This window comes from Lepidochelys olivacea (assembly GCF_965140295.1).
Source record: "Lepidochelys olivacea isolate rLepOli2 genome assembly, chromosome: 5".
In the NCBI taxonomy this organism is placed as follows: Eukaryota; Metazoa; Chordata; order Testudines; family Cheloniidae; genus Lepidochelys; species Lepidochelys olivacea.
Window position 1 is genome coordinate 116,899,260 of NC_140415.1, and position 19,039 is coordinate 116,918,298.

The 19,039-nt window shown below is 39.4% G+C and overlaps 1 protein-coding gene across 1 annotated transcript; it reads right to left on the reverse strand.

Annotated features, from left to right (window-relative positions):
- Positions 1-1,325: 1,325 nt before the first annotated feature.
- EQTN (equatorin) lies at positions 1,326-12,711 on the reverse strand. The gene is made up of 9 exons (XM_084629248.1): positions 12,482-12,711; positions 9,557-9,676; positions 7,842-7,916; positions 6,547-6,615; positions 5,545-5,613; positions 4,496-4,555; positions 3,605-3,679; positions 2,988-3,153; positions 1,326-2,072 (listed from the first exon to the last, which is right to left on the reverse strand). Exons 1-9 carry the CDS (start codon positions 12,558-12,560, stop codon positions 1,778-1,780), a joined length of 1,008 nt encoding a protein of 335 aa, XP_084485374.1. The 5' UTR covers positions 12,561-12,711; the 3' UTR covers positions 1,326-1,777.
- Positions 12,712-19,039: the final 6,328 nt, after the last annotated feature.

Sequence of the window (19,039 nt, forward strand, 5' to 3'; positions counted from 1 at the left end):
TGCTCAAATAAATTGGTTAGTCTCTAAGGTGCCACAAGTACTCCTTTTCTTTTTGCGAATACAGACTAACACGACTGTTACTCTGAAACCAACATTACAAAGCATATGATCTACTGAGTGTGTTCATCCTATTTGTATGTATGTATCATTCTTGTATCTAAAACTAGAAATATGAAGTATAACTCTGAGGTCCTATTGTAATTATGCAAAGTGTGGGCCATTAATGGTGGTTTAAAATCTTGATGGCTCCCATTGTCTCGGACAATTGACTGCAGATGGCTCTGTTTACCTGCAAGTCTCCACTGCATAGGTGTGGGCCAGTCATGAAGAAATCCCCTAGTTACCACCTGAGCTGGAACTAACAAGGTCTGTACCAGGAGAAAGGATTGGGCCCAGACTAGGAAGGAGTCTAGTCTGTGAAAGGAGCTTATTGGAACATCTCTGAGGGTGAGATTTACTCGTACTCAGTTTCTTAATGTATTAGGCTTAGACTTGTGTGTTTTATTGTGCTTGATAACTTACTTTGTTCTTTTCAGAGTAGCAGCCATGTTAGTCTGTATCTGCAAAAAGAAAAGGAGTACTTGTGGCACCTTAGAGACTAACAAATTTATTTGAGCATGCATCCGATGAAGTGAGCTGTAGCTTACGAAAGCTTATGCTCAGATAAATTTGTTAGTCTCTAAAGTGCCACAAGTACTCCTTTTCTTTTTACTTTGTTCTGTCTGTTATTATTTGGAGCCACTTAAATCCTACTTTTTATACTTAATAAAATCACTTTTGTTTATTTATTAACCCAGAGTAAGTGATTAATATCTGGGGGAGCAAACAGCTGTGCGTCTCTCTCTGTCGGTGTTATAGAGGGCGGACAATTTATGAGTTTACCCTGTATAAGCTTTATACAGAGTAAAACGGATTTATTTGGGGTTTGGATCCCATTGGGAACTGGGTGTGTGGTGCTGGAGACAGGAATACTTGCTAAGCTGTTTTCAGTTAAGTCTGCAGCTTTTGGGATGTGGTTCAGACCCTGGGTCTGTGTTGCAGCAGGCTTGTGCGTCTGGCTCATTAGGCCGAACTGGCAGAGAAAACAGGCTCAGAGGTAGTTTCAGCACAACAGGTGACAGTCCCAAGGGGGTCTCTGTGACCGAACCCATCATACAGGTATTCTTATTTGTCTTTCTCAGACTTGAAAGGCTATTTTCACTGGAATTCTCAGTGTCTATTTCAGAAAATATGTTAGTGCTAATATCTTTAATATCTTTTTTGATACAAGGTAGCTGTTATTAGGAAAAAAAAACTTTCAAAAAGGTGATTTATTGCTCAGAGATTACATCATTACAACCTATACTGTATATGCCCCTGGTATTGGCTTATATAGCCTCTTGAATTTACTTCACAAGGTCACCATAGTAAATCGCAATAACAGAGTTCCTGGGAAAGACTTCTTAGGTCTTCCTTTTGCCTTCATGTAGCATTGGGTAGATGACAGTATTTAAAAGCCAATTCTGTTCCTTTCACCCTTGATTCTGAAGCACTTAAGAGTATAGTGTGCCTGCGAACATTTGTGATCCAGATTTAATTTCAAGTCCCTTTCCCTTCTCCCTTTTCTATCAAAATTTAAAGTTAGCTCTGCCTCCTCCATGGAAATGTAAGTTGTAAACTTTAATGAATCACAAATGCATGCCATTTTTATAAAAGCAGCTGCTGTTTTGTTTTGTTTTTTTATACCAATAGCATCAGGGTTCAAAGGTTTTGTCAATCCTCCACTCAGCTGATTGGTTTATAGCTCATTTTTGCCCGTTTTTGAGGCTTTATACGAAGTAGCTGCGCTGCGAGTTGATTCATCAGAAATTGATGATACATCATCTACTGACTTTATATTGGATAATGTTCTTGATTTTGAATGTCTAGACTGTGAATTGCTCCTTATCGCAGACAGTGTTTTTTCATCCCACATACTACTGTCTGCAGTTTTAGAAAAAGAAGAATCAGATACTCCTTCCAAAGGTTGAAAATAAGATAGGTATGCTAGTCCTTGTTGCTCAGCATGAGTGCTGGAGGCATTACTAGAACCTCTGAAACACAAAAAGAAAAAACATTTTACTCATTAAATATCATGTTGAGAACAAACACCCTAGACATTCTGGGAGCTGCGTATAAATTACCAAGCTTCCACTTCTCAAGATTTTAACAACTAAGCAGGAAAAGTTCATGTATTTAATAAGTGTAGTACATAGACTTCCTAGATTCAACATTGTTTGTGCGTTTTTTGGTGATTTTCTCATGAAGGGGAAAATGTTACCAAAGTGATTGAATGTGTATGTGCCTTTTCCCAAACAGGAGAGAAAATAAAAGTTGGGTTTGTTTTTATCTGGTTGCTAAACATTTTGCACAGTTCTGCATAATATTGTAGTATGTTAACAATAGCAACCTTACATCTTAAAACCTTTATGGATTTTAACACGTCATTATCTTTTCTTAAAGCATATGTATTTCAACATGTAATTATCTTCAGTATAAGAATATTACCCTTCACTATTAAACTGCTTTACCATCTCTGTGCACTGAAGAAGAGCAGTAGTTTTCTTTTAAGAGTTAATAGTCTATTAGAATATGAATACTTCAAGAGAAACATATCAGGTGTAGGGGGCATTCTGGGGTCTAACAGTGCACTCCTGCTCCATATACATGGTGAATTAGGCAGCACTATTGTGGATAATCAGAAACAATAGGCTTATGCATAACTTTGCCTTGTACTTCGTAGGGTAAAATCCTGAGCTCTTTAGGCAACACAAAAGAGCCATTGTCTTATGGGAAGTAAAAATAACTGAGGTCTCTTAACCTAGATCTTGTCTCCAGCATTACACCAAAGAAAAATTCAGCTATCTCATGTGGGAGTTCAGAGGTGCAATGGGGAGGCCTGTACAGAACAGGTATTCTCATCATAGCCTCCTCCCAGGACTCAGACTCTATGTGATAGGAAGACTTACTTTTTTCGTTTGCTGAACTGGTTGAGAGTCACACCACAGCATATCATAAATATTATTAAAATGATAAGTGTTGTAGATGAAACAGCAAGCATCAGTGTTTCCCTTACATCTTTTTTTCTTCCTACATTTGCTGCTTTCTTTTGATTAAGATCATCCTTATCCGACACTAGAAAAATAAAACAAACCAGACCAATCAAATTCAAACAATGAATGCCAAGTACATAGAAATGATGATTTTTTAAAAAAGATTATACCAGTAGGTTCTGTACCAACAAATCAGCAGACTGATAAAAAGGCTAGACATGCTTCTGTATAGATCCCATGCTTGAGAAGCCTGTTTATTTGACCATTGCATACCAGACCACAATTTGGCCCCAAGTGAACATCTTCAAAACACTGCCACACCCAGATCTGTACCTATGACAGAGGAAGTTCTGGTAGAAGTTTAACAGCCCCATGGAGTGCAGAGGTCTATGAACATTTTTAGTTTAATCAAAACACTTCCTCCCCCCCAAAAGATGACCTACTGTTCTTGAGCTCTATCATCTCCATAATCCCAGAAGATTATTGTCTGGGAAATCAATAAGATTATAGTAAATACTGTATTGTGTTCTTACTTGGTACTGGTTTAAAAAACATGTTTCTTGGGTGATATTCTGTCTCATTGAACTCGGGAGTTTGGTTATCCAGTTCTGTTGGAAAGCAAAAAACCTGTGATGCAGTGAAAACACATGTGATGTAGTGTGCCCTGTTACCCCACCCCCTGACATGTGAAGTTAATTCATTTGCTTCATAATGGAAACAAAAAAGACAATGTAATCTGAAGAGGCAATGTGCGTGAGACAATCTCTTTTATTGGGCCAACATTTGCTGGTGAGAGGCAAGTTTACCCAAAGCTCTTCTGACCCACCTTGTGTCTCTAATATCCTGGGACCAACATGGCTACAACAACACTACACACAATAATGTAATCTGCAAGCAGTTAACCATATTATAAATGATTTCATTGTGACTATTATAATAGATCTTGATTTGGCTATATCCTTTTGTGGAATTAAAAGTATGTAAAATTTAGGGCCGGATTCTCAGCTGTTGGTAAATTGCTTGTTTAAGTCAGTTGTTTGTTTGTCAATTGTAAATTGTTTGTTTAAGTTAATTGTTTAAATTGTTCAGTTAAGTCAGTGGAGTTATGCTGATTTACATTATCTGGAGATTTGGGACATTGACTTCAATGGGGCCAGGATTTCACTGTGGCCTTTAGTTGTTGTGCAGTCTGGTTTTTGCTTGCCTTGATTTTTTTAAGACCTAGTTGCATCTGAATTCTCTTATTTTCTTGATTGCAATATGTTCTAATAAGCAACAGCAATCAGACTAACACATATTGAATTGTCTTTAGCACATAACACAGTTTCTAAAAGCCGATTAATTTCCTGTCATAAGTGTTTTCAAAGGGGCAACAAAACTATTTCCATAAATCAGCCAGAAATTCCCTGTCCGTAGACTTTTACCTGCAGATAGGTCTTTCAAAATTGGGTCCTTGTAAATGTTCACAGGTTTTACTCTTTGATCTGTAAAAGGATGGCAAGAATCAGTCAGAAGTACTTCAGTCATTGCACAGTAAAACCAATAGCAAGTAACTTATTTTCATCTGTTTAGGTCTGATATACAAATTCATAATAAATAAGCATGTTGTAGAGACATTTTTTTCCTTATGAGTTAGATTAAAATTGGTCTTTAAAAATATTTTCGCTAAGATGTTCTTTACATGGAAACAAAGAAAGTTAAGTTTTTTTTTTCAGAAACGCTTAGGAGAAACAAATGACAATTTATACACATGGTAATTTGCCTTGCCAAAGGCATAAATTCTTATGTTATTATTAGGAACTTGGCAAGTGAGCCCAAACAGAAAAAGAATATATGACTGGAAAGGCCAAATTCTGCCTTTGCATGCACAAGTGACTCATTTATTTCTGTGAAAGCCCCACAAAGACCTTATGTTCTTCCAAGGTCAGCCCAGTTGCAAAATTGTAATAACCTTTGCCTGTTCATAGGAGAAAAAAAATTAATGCCAGAGATACAGACTAGAGAATTCTTCAAGAATTTGGTGTGGGTGCATGTTCTAGAGCTTAAAGTACATGACCTTGGTTTGGTTCCTTTCTCTGACTTGCTTGGGTAAGTCCTAACCTTTTTGTATCACAGTTTCCCCATTTTTAAAATAGAGAAAATAATACTTGCATACTTCCTTGGAGTGTTGTGAGGCTTAGTTAACCCTTTACACTGCTTTGAAATCCTTGGATGAAAGGCGCTATATGAGTGCAAAGCATTTTTATAAATACTGGGTATGGTTCTCAACTATCTTGGAGTCAATGTAGATGTAGAATTACAGTCTCTTTAATTCAGTTTTCTTTGTTAATTTCAGTTTTTGTCAATTGCATTCAGAATATTTTGAGAAGTCAATATTGTTTTCTTGTGTAATTTATGATTACAATTATTTTAAGTTTTAATTTGGCCATTTTAACTGTGAACAGATCGTTTTGATGATTTCATCATACCATACCTCCACTAAGTGATTCCTCAACTGGGCCTTGAGTGATAATGTTGAGATAATGGGGTCCAAATTTGGATTCTAGAAAAAAAGAGTTGCAAAGACTATTTACAGTTCAGAACAGCCATGTCACTAACAGCAAAAAAAAAGTTGTGCTTGACTTTATTCATAACAAAATGGGAAATGTTGAAGGAGCACTCCAATAACTCTTGATAGCATAGCGCAATGCATCACTAGTACCCATATTAAATGAAATAAAAATCTAAGAATCATTCAGTTACATATTAGCACTGTCAAACAGAACTTTCGGTTTTAATGTATTACATTCCATTGTCTGCAAGTCAAGACCTTTGTGCTTCGTCAAGTGAGCTGTAGCTCACGAAAGCTTATGCTCAAATAAATTGGTTAGTCTCTAAGGTGCCACAAGTACTCCTTTTCTTTTTGTGGTTAAACTCTGTAATTGATGTCTCCTGTTCCAAATGTGTGCCTTTGCAGAACTGACAACATAAGATCTGGATGCTACTTTCTTTTGGGCAAGAGGGAGGTGCCTCTTTTAGCTTGGGGTTCATAGCAGTGAACCTGCTTCTGGAGACAGATGCTTAAGCCAAGACAGCCCTGCAGCACAGTGCATTCAATCAGAATGTGGGAGGCCCAGGGCAGATCCCCTCTCTGCATGATTTAGAGAAGGGGGTTGAATGCAAGAGAGTCCCCTAACCACCAGGCTATAGGGTATTTGGGGTAAAGGAGGGGACTCTCTCAATCTCTCCTGTTGAAGCTGTTTCACTTTGTATACATAAATAATCATTGGGCCAGAGAGAGAGACTGACTTGTTAACCCACTGGTTAGGGCACTTTCCCGGGGCTGCCGGAGAGTCAAATTCAAGTCATGGCACCAATGAATACAACTAGAAAATCACGTCAGAGCAGTGTTTTAAAGTTCTTTTTGTTTTTAGCATATAACAGTAAATCATTACAAGAACAATACTCACAGTAAAACCTTCCAGTGTATTCTTACCTTCTGAAGACTCTTCTTGAAAACTCTCTAGTTGTTCCTCTTCAGCTTTTTTGATGGAGAGCAATTTCACTAAATGATTAAATATACAAATAGGTTTGAGTACAATAGGATCTTTTAAAGAAATTAAGTTACTATAGGAATGGACACTTGAAAAAAATTCCAACATCTAAATATAGGTTTTTGCCAACCTAGTCTTACTGATTCTGTATTCCCATTTGTAGTTTTGGCAGCCCCATAACGGAAGACAATGTGACTCATGCCCCTGGTCTGAATGGGGAGGGGAGCGAGGGACAACATGGCTTTTAGTTGAGATCATCTTTAATGTTTCTCCAGTATCAGCTGGTGTGGATGCTGATAGGTTTTGGGGGTTAGCACTGGTCCATCACCCTTTGTGTGAAGTCACTCGGGCTGCAGAAGCACTATGTCACTACAGGTCAGCACAAATTCTCATTAACTTCAGTGTTTCAGGATTGGATTGTAAAAGAACGTACAAAAGAAACAATTTTGATCAAAATTGGAAAGATTTTGTAACCATGTGCACATACTATCTTGTGTGTTGGCAAGAAATTATTGTACAAGTAAATGAGAAAATTAAATGTAACATAATCGTCCATAAAACAGAGAGTAGTTTCCTAGCAGCAATGTTTGTTTTGTGAGAAAGTTTGAAATAAAGTTTAGTTTGAAACTAGCACTATTCCAACTTTTTGTCCCCAAAATAAAATTTAAAAGTAACATGTTCTGGCTGCACAAAGTTATCTTACATGCCTATAATTAAATATGGATCATGGGTGTGGATTCCGAATGGTCAATGTACTGGATTTAAATTCCATTTAAGCATCAGCCACCAACAATGCTGATCTCTCCAAATTAGCAAGGAAGAGGAATCTTCTGAGTTTCTCAGTTAAATGAATGGGAAACCTGTGAGATCCCATTGCTTTTGTCTTCTCCCCACAAGTCACACTGTACCACAAATGATTTCTGTATACTTGCCGTTGACACAAAATACTGTACTAAAAATAGAATGGCAATAGAAACCCTTCCCTTCCATCCACACAGCTCAAGAATGTGTTAATAGCTTGAGGCTACATTAGGATTTCTTGTTTTAACATCCATCCATCCATCATGTGCTTACATCACAGTCATGTCAGTGGTATCTGAGTGTCATGCAAGGAAATAAACGTTTTTTTTCATTACTGCACGGTTCTGTCTTCCCCCCGCCCCACTACCCCTAAAGTGCTTCAAAATTATTTAAGTCCCTGATTGTAGGTTCTTAAATGGTAATTTCTGCTACTTACAGTACTCCCGTAAATTCTGCATGCTATTCTTCAGCATTAACACATCTTTGGACACAGGTGGATTTGTAGAAATGTCTAAATAAATAAAAAAAAATCAAGTATATTCTTATATTTGACATATAAGGCCACGTTTTCAAAGAAGAGCATAATGCATGTAACTCTAAAAAACACAAGCCCCCACTAATGAATTTGGTTAATGTATATCTAGCTACCAAGTTGTGCATGCAACTGCCTGATTTGTGGATGCAAGTGTGCATTTGTTGAGGCACAATGGGTGTATCATTTTTGTGGGTGCAGCCACTGTACTCTCCTTTGGAAATTTGGTTTTTACTGTTCTTTAACAGCCTACTGTACAATTAAGATATATGTTTTAAAGATTAAAATTTATAATTCTTCTTCTTTGTTTAGCCTTCTTTAGTTTTATTCATAATCTGTTTTGTTCCATTCTATAGTACAGATATTAATTTAATAGCAGAGATTTTAATTAGTTTTGCTTAGAGACCTATTAAGTGCTGCATGATTTATTCGAAAAAATTATAGAAAGAACTAGTTTAAAGGAAATCTATACATGTCTAGCGATCATTTTATAAATCTGTATAAATGTGTACAGTTCTTTGTCCACTGCATTACAACTTCATGTATTTAAAATGTTTTTAGGGTTAGAGCAATGCTACCTTATTTAAGCCATGATGGTACTAATTTATTCAGTGCTTAAATTTTACTAGCAGTAGGACAGGTACACCAGGCATAAGGGAAAGACTGGAGAACTGCTATAGAAGGCTTATTTCCCCTTCCGTTGGGCATTTACTAGTTCTTTGAAAGCCTTGCAAATGAGAGAGACTCTCTAGACCTCCCTGAGGAAAAGTGACAGTCTATGAGCATCCTAGAGTGGAGGGTGTTTGGTTCCTTTGGAAGTGACTTCAGTTCATTCCTGGATTGAGATGTTGGCCTTTTGTTGTCTGTTTGCATTATCATTTTGATTAAAGGCGGCTTTTCCCCCCGTCTTCTTTTCGGCTACTGTTGTGGCCACACTCCTGTCATGATTTACGCACATCATGACTGATTAAGTTTGCTACCTCAGGCTGAGATGTACTGTGTTGCATTCTTTCATGTATCTTTCTTATAATGGTGATACAAACATCCGATTTCCATCCCAGGCATAAGAACTAGGAATATTGCACCACCATGGAACTACAGATTTCTATTGCTAGAATGTAACTCATAATATACTGTATGTATATTTATATAGACCTAATCTGCAAAGGGATCCATTGTGAAGACTCCTATGCTATATAGCATCCCATTCAGCAGGACTCTGTAGGGTGAGTTCTTTTGCATGGTAGGGGATTATAGAGAACAAAGGGTTCTTGATTAATTGTGAACATAAATTTACATGGAACAATTCATATGGTATAAAAAAGGGAGAATTTCACTACAGGAGAACATTTTTAAAGCTGCAATTTGTAGCATTGGCCTGCTAAACCCAGGGTTGTGAGTTCAGTCCTTTGAGGGGGCCATTTAGGGATCTGGGGCAAAAATTGAGGATTGGTCCTTCTTTGAGCAGGGGATTGGACTAGATGATCTCCTGAGGTCCCTTCCAACCCTGATATTCTATGATTCTATGAAAACCTATGATTTGTAGATGTTTGTACTGACATTGCTGGTATATTTCTGCTGTTAGATCTATATTTTGGAGTCTTAAAACCTTACTTCACCTGTTTCTAAAAAGGTCTCATGGTCCTCAGGACTTTGTAAGATGTAGTTATTACTGTCATTATCATCTTCCTCCTCCTCCTCCTCCTCCTCCAAGTCATTGATGGGTAAGTTATTGTAGTCTAGAAAAATGGGACAAATTAGTTGTCAAAACTGTGATTATTTTTTTTTACTATATTTGCTGATGATCAGAGACATGCTGTGAATTTTATTTGCTGCGACAAATGGATCTAAAAACAATACAATTCCGTGAGTTTTAAAAATGCTGACAGTCTTCTATTGGCAAAGATTGATAATCATAACATAAGTTGTATGTATTTCTAAATCCTGCATATTTTTCTGTACCCACGGTATACAATATTGATACTTAGAAATTGCATCCTGTAGTGCAGAGAAACTCAGGTGCAGCTTCCTACTTCATTGGCAACTCCTTTGGGCAAAACATGCTGATCAGAGCATTTCTTAGTTTGGTCAAGGAGTGGCTTTCACGCTGCTTGACACAAGGAATGCAGTACAGAAAGTACAAATAGTCTACAATAATCTGTACCCCTTTCCATCTTTCCAAGCAGCAGGGAGAGGATAGGGATCACAGGAGAAAAATTTCTCAACCCATCCTCTTACCTACCGGAAGCCAGGAGCCATTTATTTTTACTGGTATAAATTAGTCTTGTCCCACTATTTCTAAAGGGCTTCTTACCAAATGGTATTTAGGTGCTGAAGAGCTTGTAAGTCATATTACTTGTGGCCTCCACTTTATCCCCCCTTACACAGGTAACTCATTTAATGGTACAGAACTGTCATTGTGGTTCCTACTCAACACCCCCTTCTAGCCACTCCAGCAGGGGACATGTCCAGGGCATACCTACACCATAGCAGTCCATGGCTGCTTGAAATAGTCCTTGGGGACTGTTGACAGCTAGTGCAGTATAGAACAGCCAGAAGTCTGCCTCTGATCTGCATTGGAAGAATAGCCAACTCAGTAGAAGAGAGCTGCAAAAGTAACCTAAAGCCACCTTTTGCTTCCTCCACTTTGGTGATGAACTGAGCATAATTTGGCCAAACTAGAGAATTGACCTGTGTCATAACATCTGCATCCTGTACCCTAAGTATGTTGAAATTTGCCTTGAGCACAGGAAGGACTTGAATCAATACATAGCACACATACAAGGGACTCTACCTAGAGACATTAAACTTGCAAGAGCATTTGAAGGATGTTGCAGTTGACAAATTATAGGCTGACAACACTATTGATGACACAGTCATAGTGCCAGTGGAAACCCAGCTTGAACAACAGAAGCCTGGAACCACACACAAGGACAAAATCAAGAAATGATGCAGAGAAGCTACGTAACCTTTCTGTGACTTACTGATTCCATATGTTCAGCCCAGAACAAGAAGTAACATCTGAAAATGACTGGTGGAATGCAATTCTGGGGTTCTTCCTTCTCTTTTTGGTTTAAAATATAGGAACCAGAGTTTTACCCCCAAATGTATGGTTTTGAATGAGATCGTGTAACAATTTGTTACATCAAAATTGTAGGAAATTGTGGAAGTAAATTCATGGAAGTCAAGACGGTTGAATTACCAATTTTGTCAATTTTTAAAAGACCAGCAATTCTGTCCAGTCAGTTCCGTGTTTATTGTTTGGTTTTAGCACATTCTGATTGATTTGGTGGAAACTCCAAAATGTTAAGTGCTGAAGAAGCAAATACGTTGGTAAAAGAATATCAGTATCTAAAGGGCAGATACAGAAGGCCTATTATAGGCCTAACTACTTAATAGCGTAGGGACTCGATTATTGTGTTCTTATATTTTACTTATAGACTTGCATGCTTTTCAGATCAGACAATGTGTGTATCTTGTGAAGTGAATAATATGATATGGGTTTGGTATTTCCTTTAGTAAATTCTATGTCGGATTTTTGGATGATTTCAGTTTTGTTTTAATTTTTCTGGGAAAAATTATTTTTTCAGATTGGGGAAAATCACACCGACCTTGTCATCCAATAGTGCAGGAAAAGTGGTCATACAATGAAGTTACAGTTAACGTAGAGCAAACAAAAGAAAATATTACTGCATGCAGTGTGTAGTCAGCCGATGGAAATGACTGCTCCAGAGGATTATCAGGTCATGTACTGTGTCTGGATTTTTAAAAAGTTAGATAACTTTATGTTCAAAAATAATTCTTATAGTTATGCATGGTAAGAGAAGGGTCATCCAACCTCATGCTTCAGACCATGAGATAATTGTTGTAAGGGTCATGAAGGAATTATTCCCTTCCGTACAGCATTACATGGCAGACTGTGTGCAATAAGAATTTATTAACCTTCCTCTGAAGCAGCAGAGATTGGCATCACCCCAGCACAGTACTCGTACATGCTCATTCAGTATGGCAGATCCAAAGTTCCTCAGGACCAAATTCTGTTTATGTCGTGAGAAGAGTACTGGAGTGGAGAGCAGGGAGGTTCAGAGGTAGGCCTTGTACCATATGTATCAACTCAACAGACCCTTTGTGGTCTGCTGAGCATACTAGTCTGCCTTTCCTTCCTCTGAGCATACTTGTCTGCCCTTCCTTACCCCGTGACTGAGCTTTAGCAGCAGCATTCTGACTAGGTTCTGCAGAGGTGCAAAAGTGGGATGTTGGAGAGGCTCTGCACACTTCCTTTCTACCCTCCAGCACCCCAAGGGATGACTAAGCAGAATTTAGTTGTATATTTTCAAGTAGATACTGCTAAAAGTGCCACCGAGGGGAACAGATGACTTACGATTTCTGGAGGGAAAAAAATCTATTGTAGTTTAAACAAAAACAATAGACAACCCTCCTGTCCCCCAACAGTCTAAGGGAAAAATGCATTTGATCTATTCCTAGAACTAACAATAGACTTCCTTAACCATTCTCACCATATAGAGGTTTTGATGAGATCATACCTTTAGAAGATGAAATTAGCTTTTTGGTAGTCCCTGCAGAAATAAGCAGAGATAAAAAGAGAAAAAGTGTGGGATTCATAGGGAAAACTGTTGTGCGTCTCCAGTCATTATCCTGGATCTGTCTCACAGTTTCCTCTTACAGTCATCAGTGTCACATTCCAAAGTAGATCATTGTGATGTCATCATCGCTTTTAGAACCAGCACAGACCAATCAGAGAAGAATGCGCATCTGAATTTCTGGAAAGAGATATCACAGATAACTTCTCAGATTTTTAAAATGACACTTTATCTTTGAATAATATATTTGTTTTTTAATGTTAGAAAATGGAGCTGTCTTTGGGTAGATAAGAAGAAATAATTTTTTCTCTGAAAAAGTTTCCTCAGTGATTAATTACATTACAGCTTCTTTTATTTTAAAAAAGCTTTGGGGGGCAGAGCCATAACTAGCGCACATTTTCATACATCTTTAGACCATGAGAAGATGTGTCCCTATCTTACAATCAATGCAACTTTAAATATTTAATATTTTTCACTAGACTGCATGTTTTATAGTGATACAGGTTAAAAAAAAACCACAGCATCTGAATGAAAACAAAGATGATCCAAACTTATTAAACTCTGATGCATCAGAATGTGATCCTCTTTGTTAAGAAAATGTTTCTATACAAAGTATATTAAATATCAACATGGACCAATTGTTACCTCTTATCTATAGTATTCGAAGGGGAAACACTGCTATCTCAGATACCAATGTATAATAATTGTTGGCCTGAAGTGCCTGTTCAATGGTCAACACTGTAGATCCTCTTCAATTTTAAAATACTTCTTAAAGATTAAGAAAACCTAGCGTGTGAGAAATATAACAGATAGAGAACAGAGATAAAAAAGGAGAAATTAGAGGGTGGAAAATGTCTCACTGAATCCTAGGGATCAAAGGAAACACAAATGGATGATACATTTGATTGTAGTGCTTTTCCTGTGCTTATCACGTTGCAACCACAGATCTCCATTATCATAATGATATTGTAATTTACAAAACACAGCCCAGTACTGTATTACAAATACATTATAAGGAAATGAAATGGCCCCCTCTTATGGATATGATGGGAAACAGTAATTTTGCCTTTAGTTAAAGTAAAATAGTAAGTACAAGTGCTTCTGCGGAAAGGAAAAATAAAAGTGATGAGAAATAAAAAGACACAGCAAGAACAAAGACTCAGAAAAACATAATAGCATAGGGAAAATTAAGGCTTGATCCTGATAGCCATTATTAAATGAGTAATCATTACTCAGGAATTGTCGCACTGAAATCAGTGAGTGAGGATCGCAGGTCTGGGTCCTAAAATATTTAGAAAAATAACATGAAAATACAAAGGAGTATGAGAAGAGCTTGCCAAATGATATGAAGAATACAGCTGCAAAGCTGGGAGTTATTGGCAGGTCAGCGATATGTACAGAAAACACTTCTTGGTCATACAGCCCAAAGATATGTACATAATGATCTTGATAATTGCCCTTCCAAGAAGCATTAGAGTTTGGCTGCAGACACTGATTCTTCAAAAAAACACATTTGGACTGGCCACTTGACCCTTTCTGAGGTTGATTATTGTTTATGGTATCATCCACAATGTGCTAGGTTCCAGAGCTTCAAGAAGTTTTAGTCCTGTCCAAGCAAATCACAGTTGAAGGATAACAGAGAAAGCGATATAGGTTAGGGGAAGGAGAACAACAAATAGGTAATTTTTATACAAGTCAATTAGATTCCCTGTAGACACAATGGAAAAAGTGGGTATAGGAGGACTGATATGTGGACATATGTAGGGGCCTCACATATGAGCGCAGGGCAGCCATACTATGCCTAGCGTCCACATGTAAGAAGACATAGAGATGACTGAATGAGAAGCTGACAAATGGATAGACAGTGATGGAAACATTGGTGGAGCAGAGAGAGCGAGGGGCAACATAAAGCAAAATAAATAGGGAGAGGGAGACACAGCTTCGAAAGTGACAGAAAGCTTAGATTGGATGCGATAGCAGATGGGGAGCAAGCAGAGGTGTTTGAGTGTTCAGCTCAAAGCAACGGACAAGGAAGATAACTTTACCGTGTATAGACTGAAGGGGGATAATGTGTATGTTGGGGAGTGACACTATTATGTCTTAGCTGTGCATCAACTCCCTCAGTAGTGCACCAGCGGGAAATCTCTTCAGTGAATCACACACCCTCTATGTTATGCTCCCCCTCCCCCCACACTTATGTTATACTTGGGGAAAGAGGAGGCAGCGTGCTGAAGGGAGGAGGAAAAATAATAATATGCCCTGTGGATATGAAGGTGAAGGGGGGGGGATGGGCGAGTGAGACCTTAAAGGGAGAAAATAGTTTTAAATTGCCACTTTGTGAGAATGGGGGCAAACTACCCTTACCCATACTGCACTTTCAGCCATTTTCAGTTCCATTTCAAGGAGCTGTTCAACAATCCCAGGCAACTTTCACAGAGGAAACTAAATCAACACTGGCTGCTGAGCAGCAAACTTCTGCAAAAGGGGCCAAATAGCTCAGGGAACCTTAAAAAAGAGGGCGTTGTTTCAGAATAAATAATCAAACAACAAATGTTTTCAAAGTAGAAGAGGGAAATGTGAAGAGTAGAATTTGTAATCTTTCCCTTATTATTTAGCATCTCACTATACTAGGAACTACTTTTCATAATGGAAGCATACATTGCATGAAAACCACATAACTTTAGGGGAAAAAAAGCATTTTTAAAGAAAAATATATAAACTGAATAAACCGTACTCTGGAAGAAATAAGTCACCTTTTGGGGTATATTAGTTGAGAACTGGTGGTTGAATGTCTTTGATTTAGTGCACCAAAGGTGCCTGTTGTTAGCTTACTAATGCCTTCTCTGTTGTGGGTTATTGTTATATTAATGCACACCTTGAAGTGACTTATTGCTATGTTAATTGACACTCTGTGGTGGGTTATTGCTACATTAATGTACACCGTGGAGTGGTTTTTTGGTATGCTAGGTTTGTATGTCTGTAAGTATGGATTCTATATAAATTCTGTTTTAAAATAAGTGACATGCACCTATGGGAGTCTCTTCTCCCAGTGAAATATATTTTGTAGGGTGGATAGGTTTTTGCAGGTAACTTATCACATGTGGAATAATGCTGTTGATGCTAGCTGTGACAAGTAGATCTGACTCATGGAGCTATGCCTTCGTATGAGGAGAGTTAGAGAGATAACTACAGCACAAACAAAACAGGGTTCTGACGACATGGTAACTACATTAATGGCGTTCTGTTGATCTGTGATGTCATTAGAATTTGTAAACAGAACCTTATTTGCAGGATGTTTTTCAGTCTTTGCCTGTTACAAGATTTAGTTAAAAAAAACAAGATTTTTTTTTTAATATAGAAAAATGTCTTTTTTTTTTTTTTGGTCTGTTTAAGTTTTGGAAAAAATATGTTTTGGAAATTAAACCATACCAGAAGACATTTATTTACAGTTTTATTCAAGAGAGTTCTAAAACTCTTTTGATAGTGGAATTATGACATCTATGGTAATTCAGCCAATCATCATAGAGTTAACTTTAATTCATTTGCATAATATAAAATGTAAAGCCTATATTGGCATTTCTATATATATATATATAAATAGAAGGGAAGATTGTGCCAGGAATCTCAGCCCAACACCTGCACCTGGTTCCTAGGGAGCAATTCTGTCTCAGGAACTGATTCCAATCAGACACCAAGTCAGAAAGCAAGCTCGCTGGCTGCTCATACAGCTCCTCATCAAGGACCATGCCTCTACACAGAAACTAACATAGCAAAATACCAAACAACAACACAGCATGTCTTTCCAAGACTGAACATTTGCTTCATATTAAAAGGAACTCTGTGTAACAGTGACACAGGGTGACACCTGCCTAATATTATTTAATATGGATATGGCCATAGCCCCTAAAGATCAACCAGGATGGAATTTATGAAAATTGATAACATTTTGAAAACAATTGATCTATTTTTAACCCTGGAATACTAAAATCTACCTCAAATTTCATTTTTTTAGGGTGATTTTTAATTTTTATTGACCAACTCCACTTTAATCTGTATGTGAATGAGCTGGTGCTATTGACATTTACAAAATCAATAACCAGAGTGGAAAAAAGTTCCATAGATACGAATTTGAATTCAAAAGAACCCTCAGTTTTGATTACACCCATTCTTTTGATTAACCCTGGCACTCGCCCCCCCCCCCCAGATATTTCATTTAGAGCAGAACAAACATGTTTGATAGGGGTTTGGGTACACTTAAATATTAATTAGGCCAGAGAAAGCACTAGACTGACTATAGCTTAGTGATTAGGACATTTGCCTGAGGGGTGGCCGATCCAGCTTCAAATCCCTCCTCCGCCCTCAGGAGGAAGGGCGAATGGAACCACTTGTCTCCCATATCTGTGGCTGAGTAGCCTATCCACTTGACCTGAGGTTCCCAAACCCACCCTCTCCCCCTTTTTTATTTTTTTTGCGCTGAGTTGCCCTTTGGAGAGTCATGTTACATGATGTGTGACAGTGTCATGGGGTCTGGGGGTGCCACGTACGCATCAGGGCCAGGAGGGGTTGTGCAGTACTCCTGGGGAGCGTGGGGGGACTCACAATATGGCAGTTGAGGAAGCCGTCTGCTCCCTGCAGTGGTAGGGCGGTCTCGGCTGCCTGTGCAGGAGAAGCAAACGGTGGTGCTGAAGGACTGGGGTCAGGAGAGGGGCAGAAAGCTGCACCCCGTAAGTATTGGACCCCCTGCCAGACACAGCCCCTTCCTGACCCTGGCCCTTCAGTACCGTCCCATTTTCTTCCCTTACAGGGGCGGTCTGGCAAGCGCAGTGGATGGGGCTCCATGCCCTAGGGTCACGCTGAAGGGCTGGAGTCAGGAGGGGACTCTGTCTGGAGGTGTGGTCAGTACTCACAGGGTGCAGCCTTTGACTCGCCATTCACAGAGTCCCCGAGAACATCCTCTCCAGGAGAGGCGGGTAACTGCTCCTTGGTAGCTGTGGCTCGGAAGGGGGCAAGTAAGTTTGGGAGCCTGGTCCAGGCAACTAAGACTGACTGCACAGAGCCCCATCCACTTCCCCTGTTGGACAGAGCCCGCTCACCTCAACCCTTCAGTGCGACCCCCTCAAATAACCTCACCTCAACCCATCAGATTCTTGCACCCCCTCAAATAACCCCAGTGTGGGGGGTACACCTCACACTTTGGAAACCTCTGCACTAGGATAAAGATTTTAAGGGAGGTCCACCCCCCCTTATTTTGAGTGAACTTGCCTGAGGGCCCCAAGCTGGTAAGTGTGGCCAGAGCCCACCTGCCAGCTTGGATCCCTCCACACAGCTTGGGCTGCTGTGTGCCTATCTTTCCTGGTTTGTGAATTGTTCTGGGGCTTAGCCAAGAGACAGGCACCTGGACACCTAGCAATGTGCATTCTCAGTGTTGTAGGAGCAGCAGTGAACTGTATACTCTCTATAACCTGTATGTTCAAAAGGTCTGTTACACCTTTCCCTCCCTTCCCCTTTTTGTCTCCTCTCCCTCTTTGAATACCTGTGAAGTGGCTTTCCCCCTCCCCTTGAGCAGCTAGCTGGAAGATCAGAAGAGCTCCCAGGTAGACAAGGTGTCTGGCACTCTGATTAGGCAGCGATCACACGTCCAATGCATGGACACTGCCTGAGGTGGAGTGTGACCAACCAGACATGGACAAGTCATCTCTAGTCACAAGCCATGAGGAGCAGGTCCTTAAAAGGAGAACGGGCCATGTGCTCAGGAGTGCACTCACAAGATTGTACCTCCCATGAAGGCCCTTCGCCTGGACCACCTGCCCAGTGGTTCGCCGCGTTGCAATCAGTCGTGCCTCGGGAAGACTGAGCTTCATCCCACCATCCACCGCTGCACTGTGGGACACTTACTTTGAAGGATCCTGACGTTGCCAGTGCCATGCCTGTCCTAGGAGTGTGAACCCCTTCTTTTGAGCTTAGCTATCTGTATAATAAATGTGCTGCTTTCTGCCAAACTCTGGTGGGTCATTAGTCCTCCCTAAGCTTACTAGCTGGCCCAATTTCGGGTAACAGAGACAGGCACCTACAGTGAGGCTACAGCGTGCATGCCCAGAGGGAAAACCTTAGGCATCAAAGTGAGCTTAGGAACCTACCAGGTTAGGGGACAGTCGAGCAGGAGTTTTGTAGCTCACAATGGTGTCTGAAAATGGAACTTAAGCATCGGTGCACCTTTGTGAATCCCACCCTAGGCCTCTGCAACACTGAAATCCCACTTTAGGCCTATTTGGAACCACAGGAGCAGATCCTCAGGTGGTGTTAACTATCATAGCTCCATTTGCAGCTGTGACCATTTACTTCAGCTGAGGCTCTGCCCCAAGTGAGTAAGGGTTCCATTCAGGTGCAAAACCTATGATTCCCTTTTCTTAAAAATTTCAAATCACTAAAACAGAGACTATCTGCTGAAGGAAGCACAAAGCACAGACTCCGTCCATCACGAATCACAAAAGGAAATGTACT

Excerpts from the sequence above, each read along its gene's own strand:
- EQTN (XM_084629248.1), bottom strand. The coding sequence starts at position 12,560 with ATGAATCCCACACTTTTTCTCTTTTTATCTCTGCTTATTTCTGCAGGG. Across the intron at positions 3,680-4,495 it reads TTTGAAAGACCTATCTGCAG|AACTGGATAACCAAACTCCC; the intron begins GTAAAAGTCTAC and ends GCTTTCCAACAG. Across the intron at positions 2,073-2,987 it reads CAGTTCAGCAAACGAAAAAA|AGGTTCTAGTAATGCCTCCA; the intron begins GTAAGTCTTCCT and ends TTTGTGTTTCAG.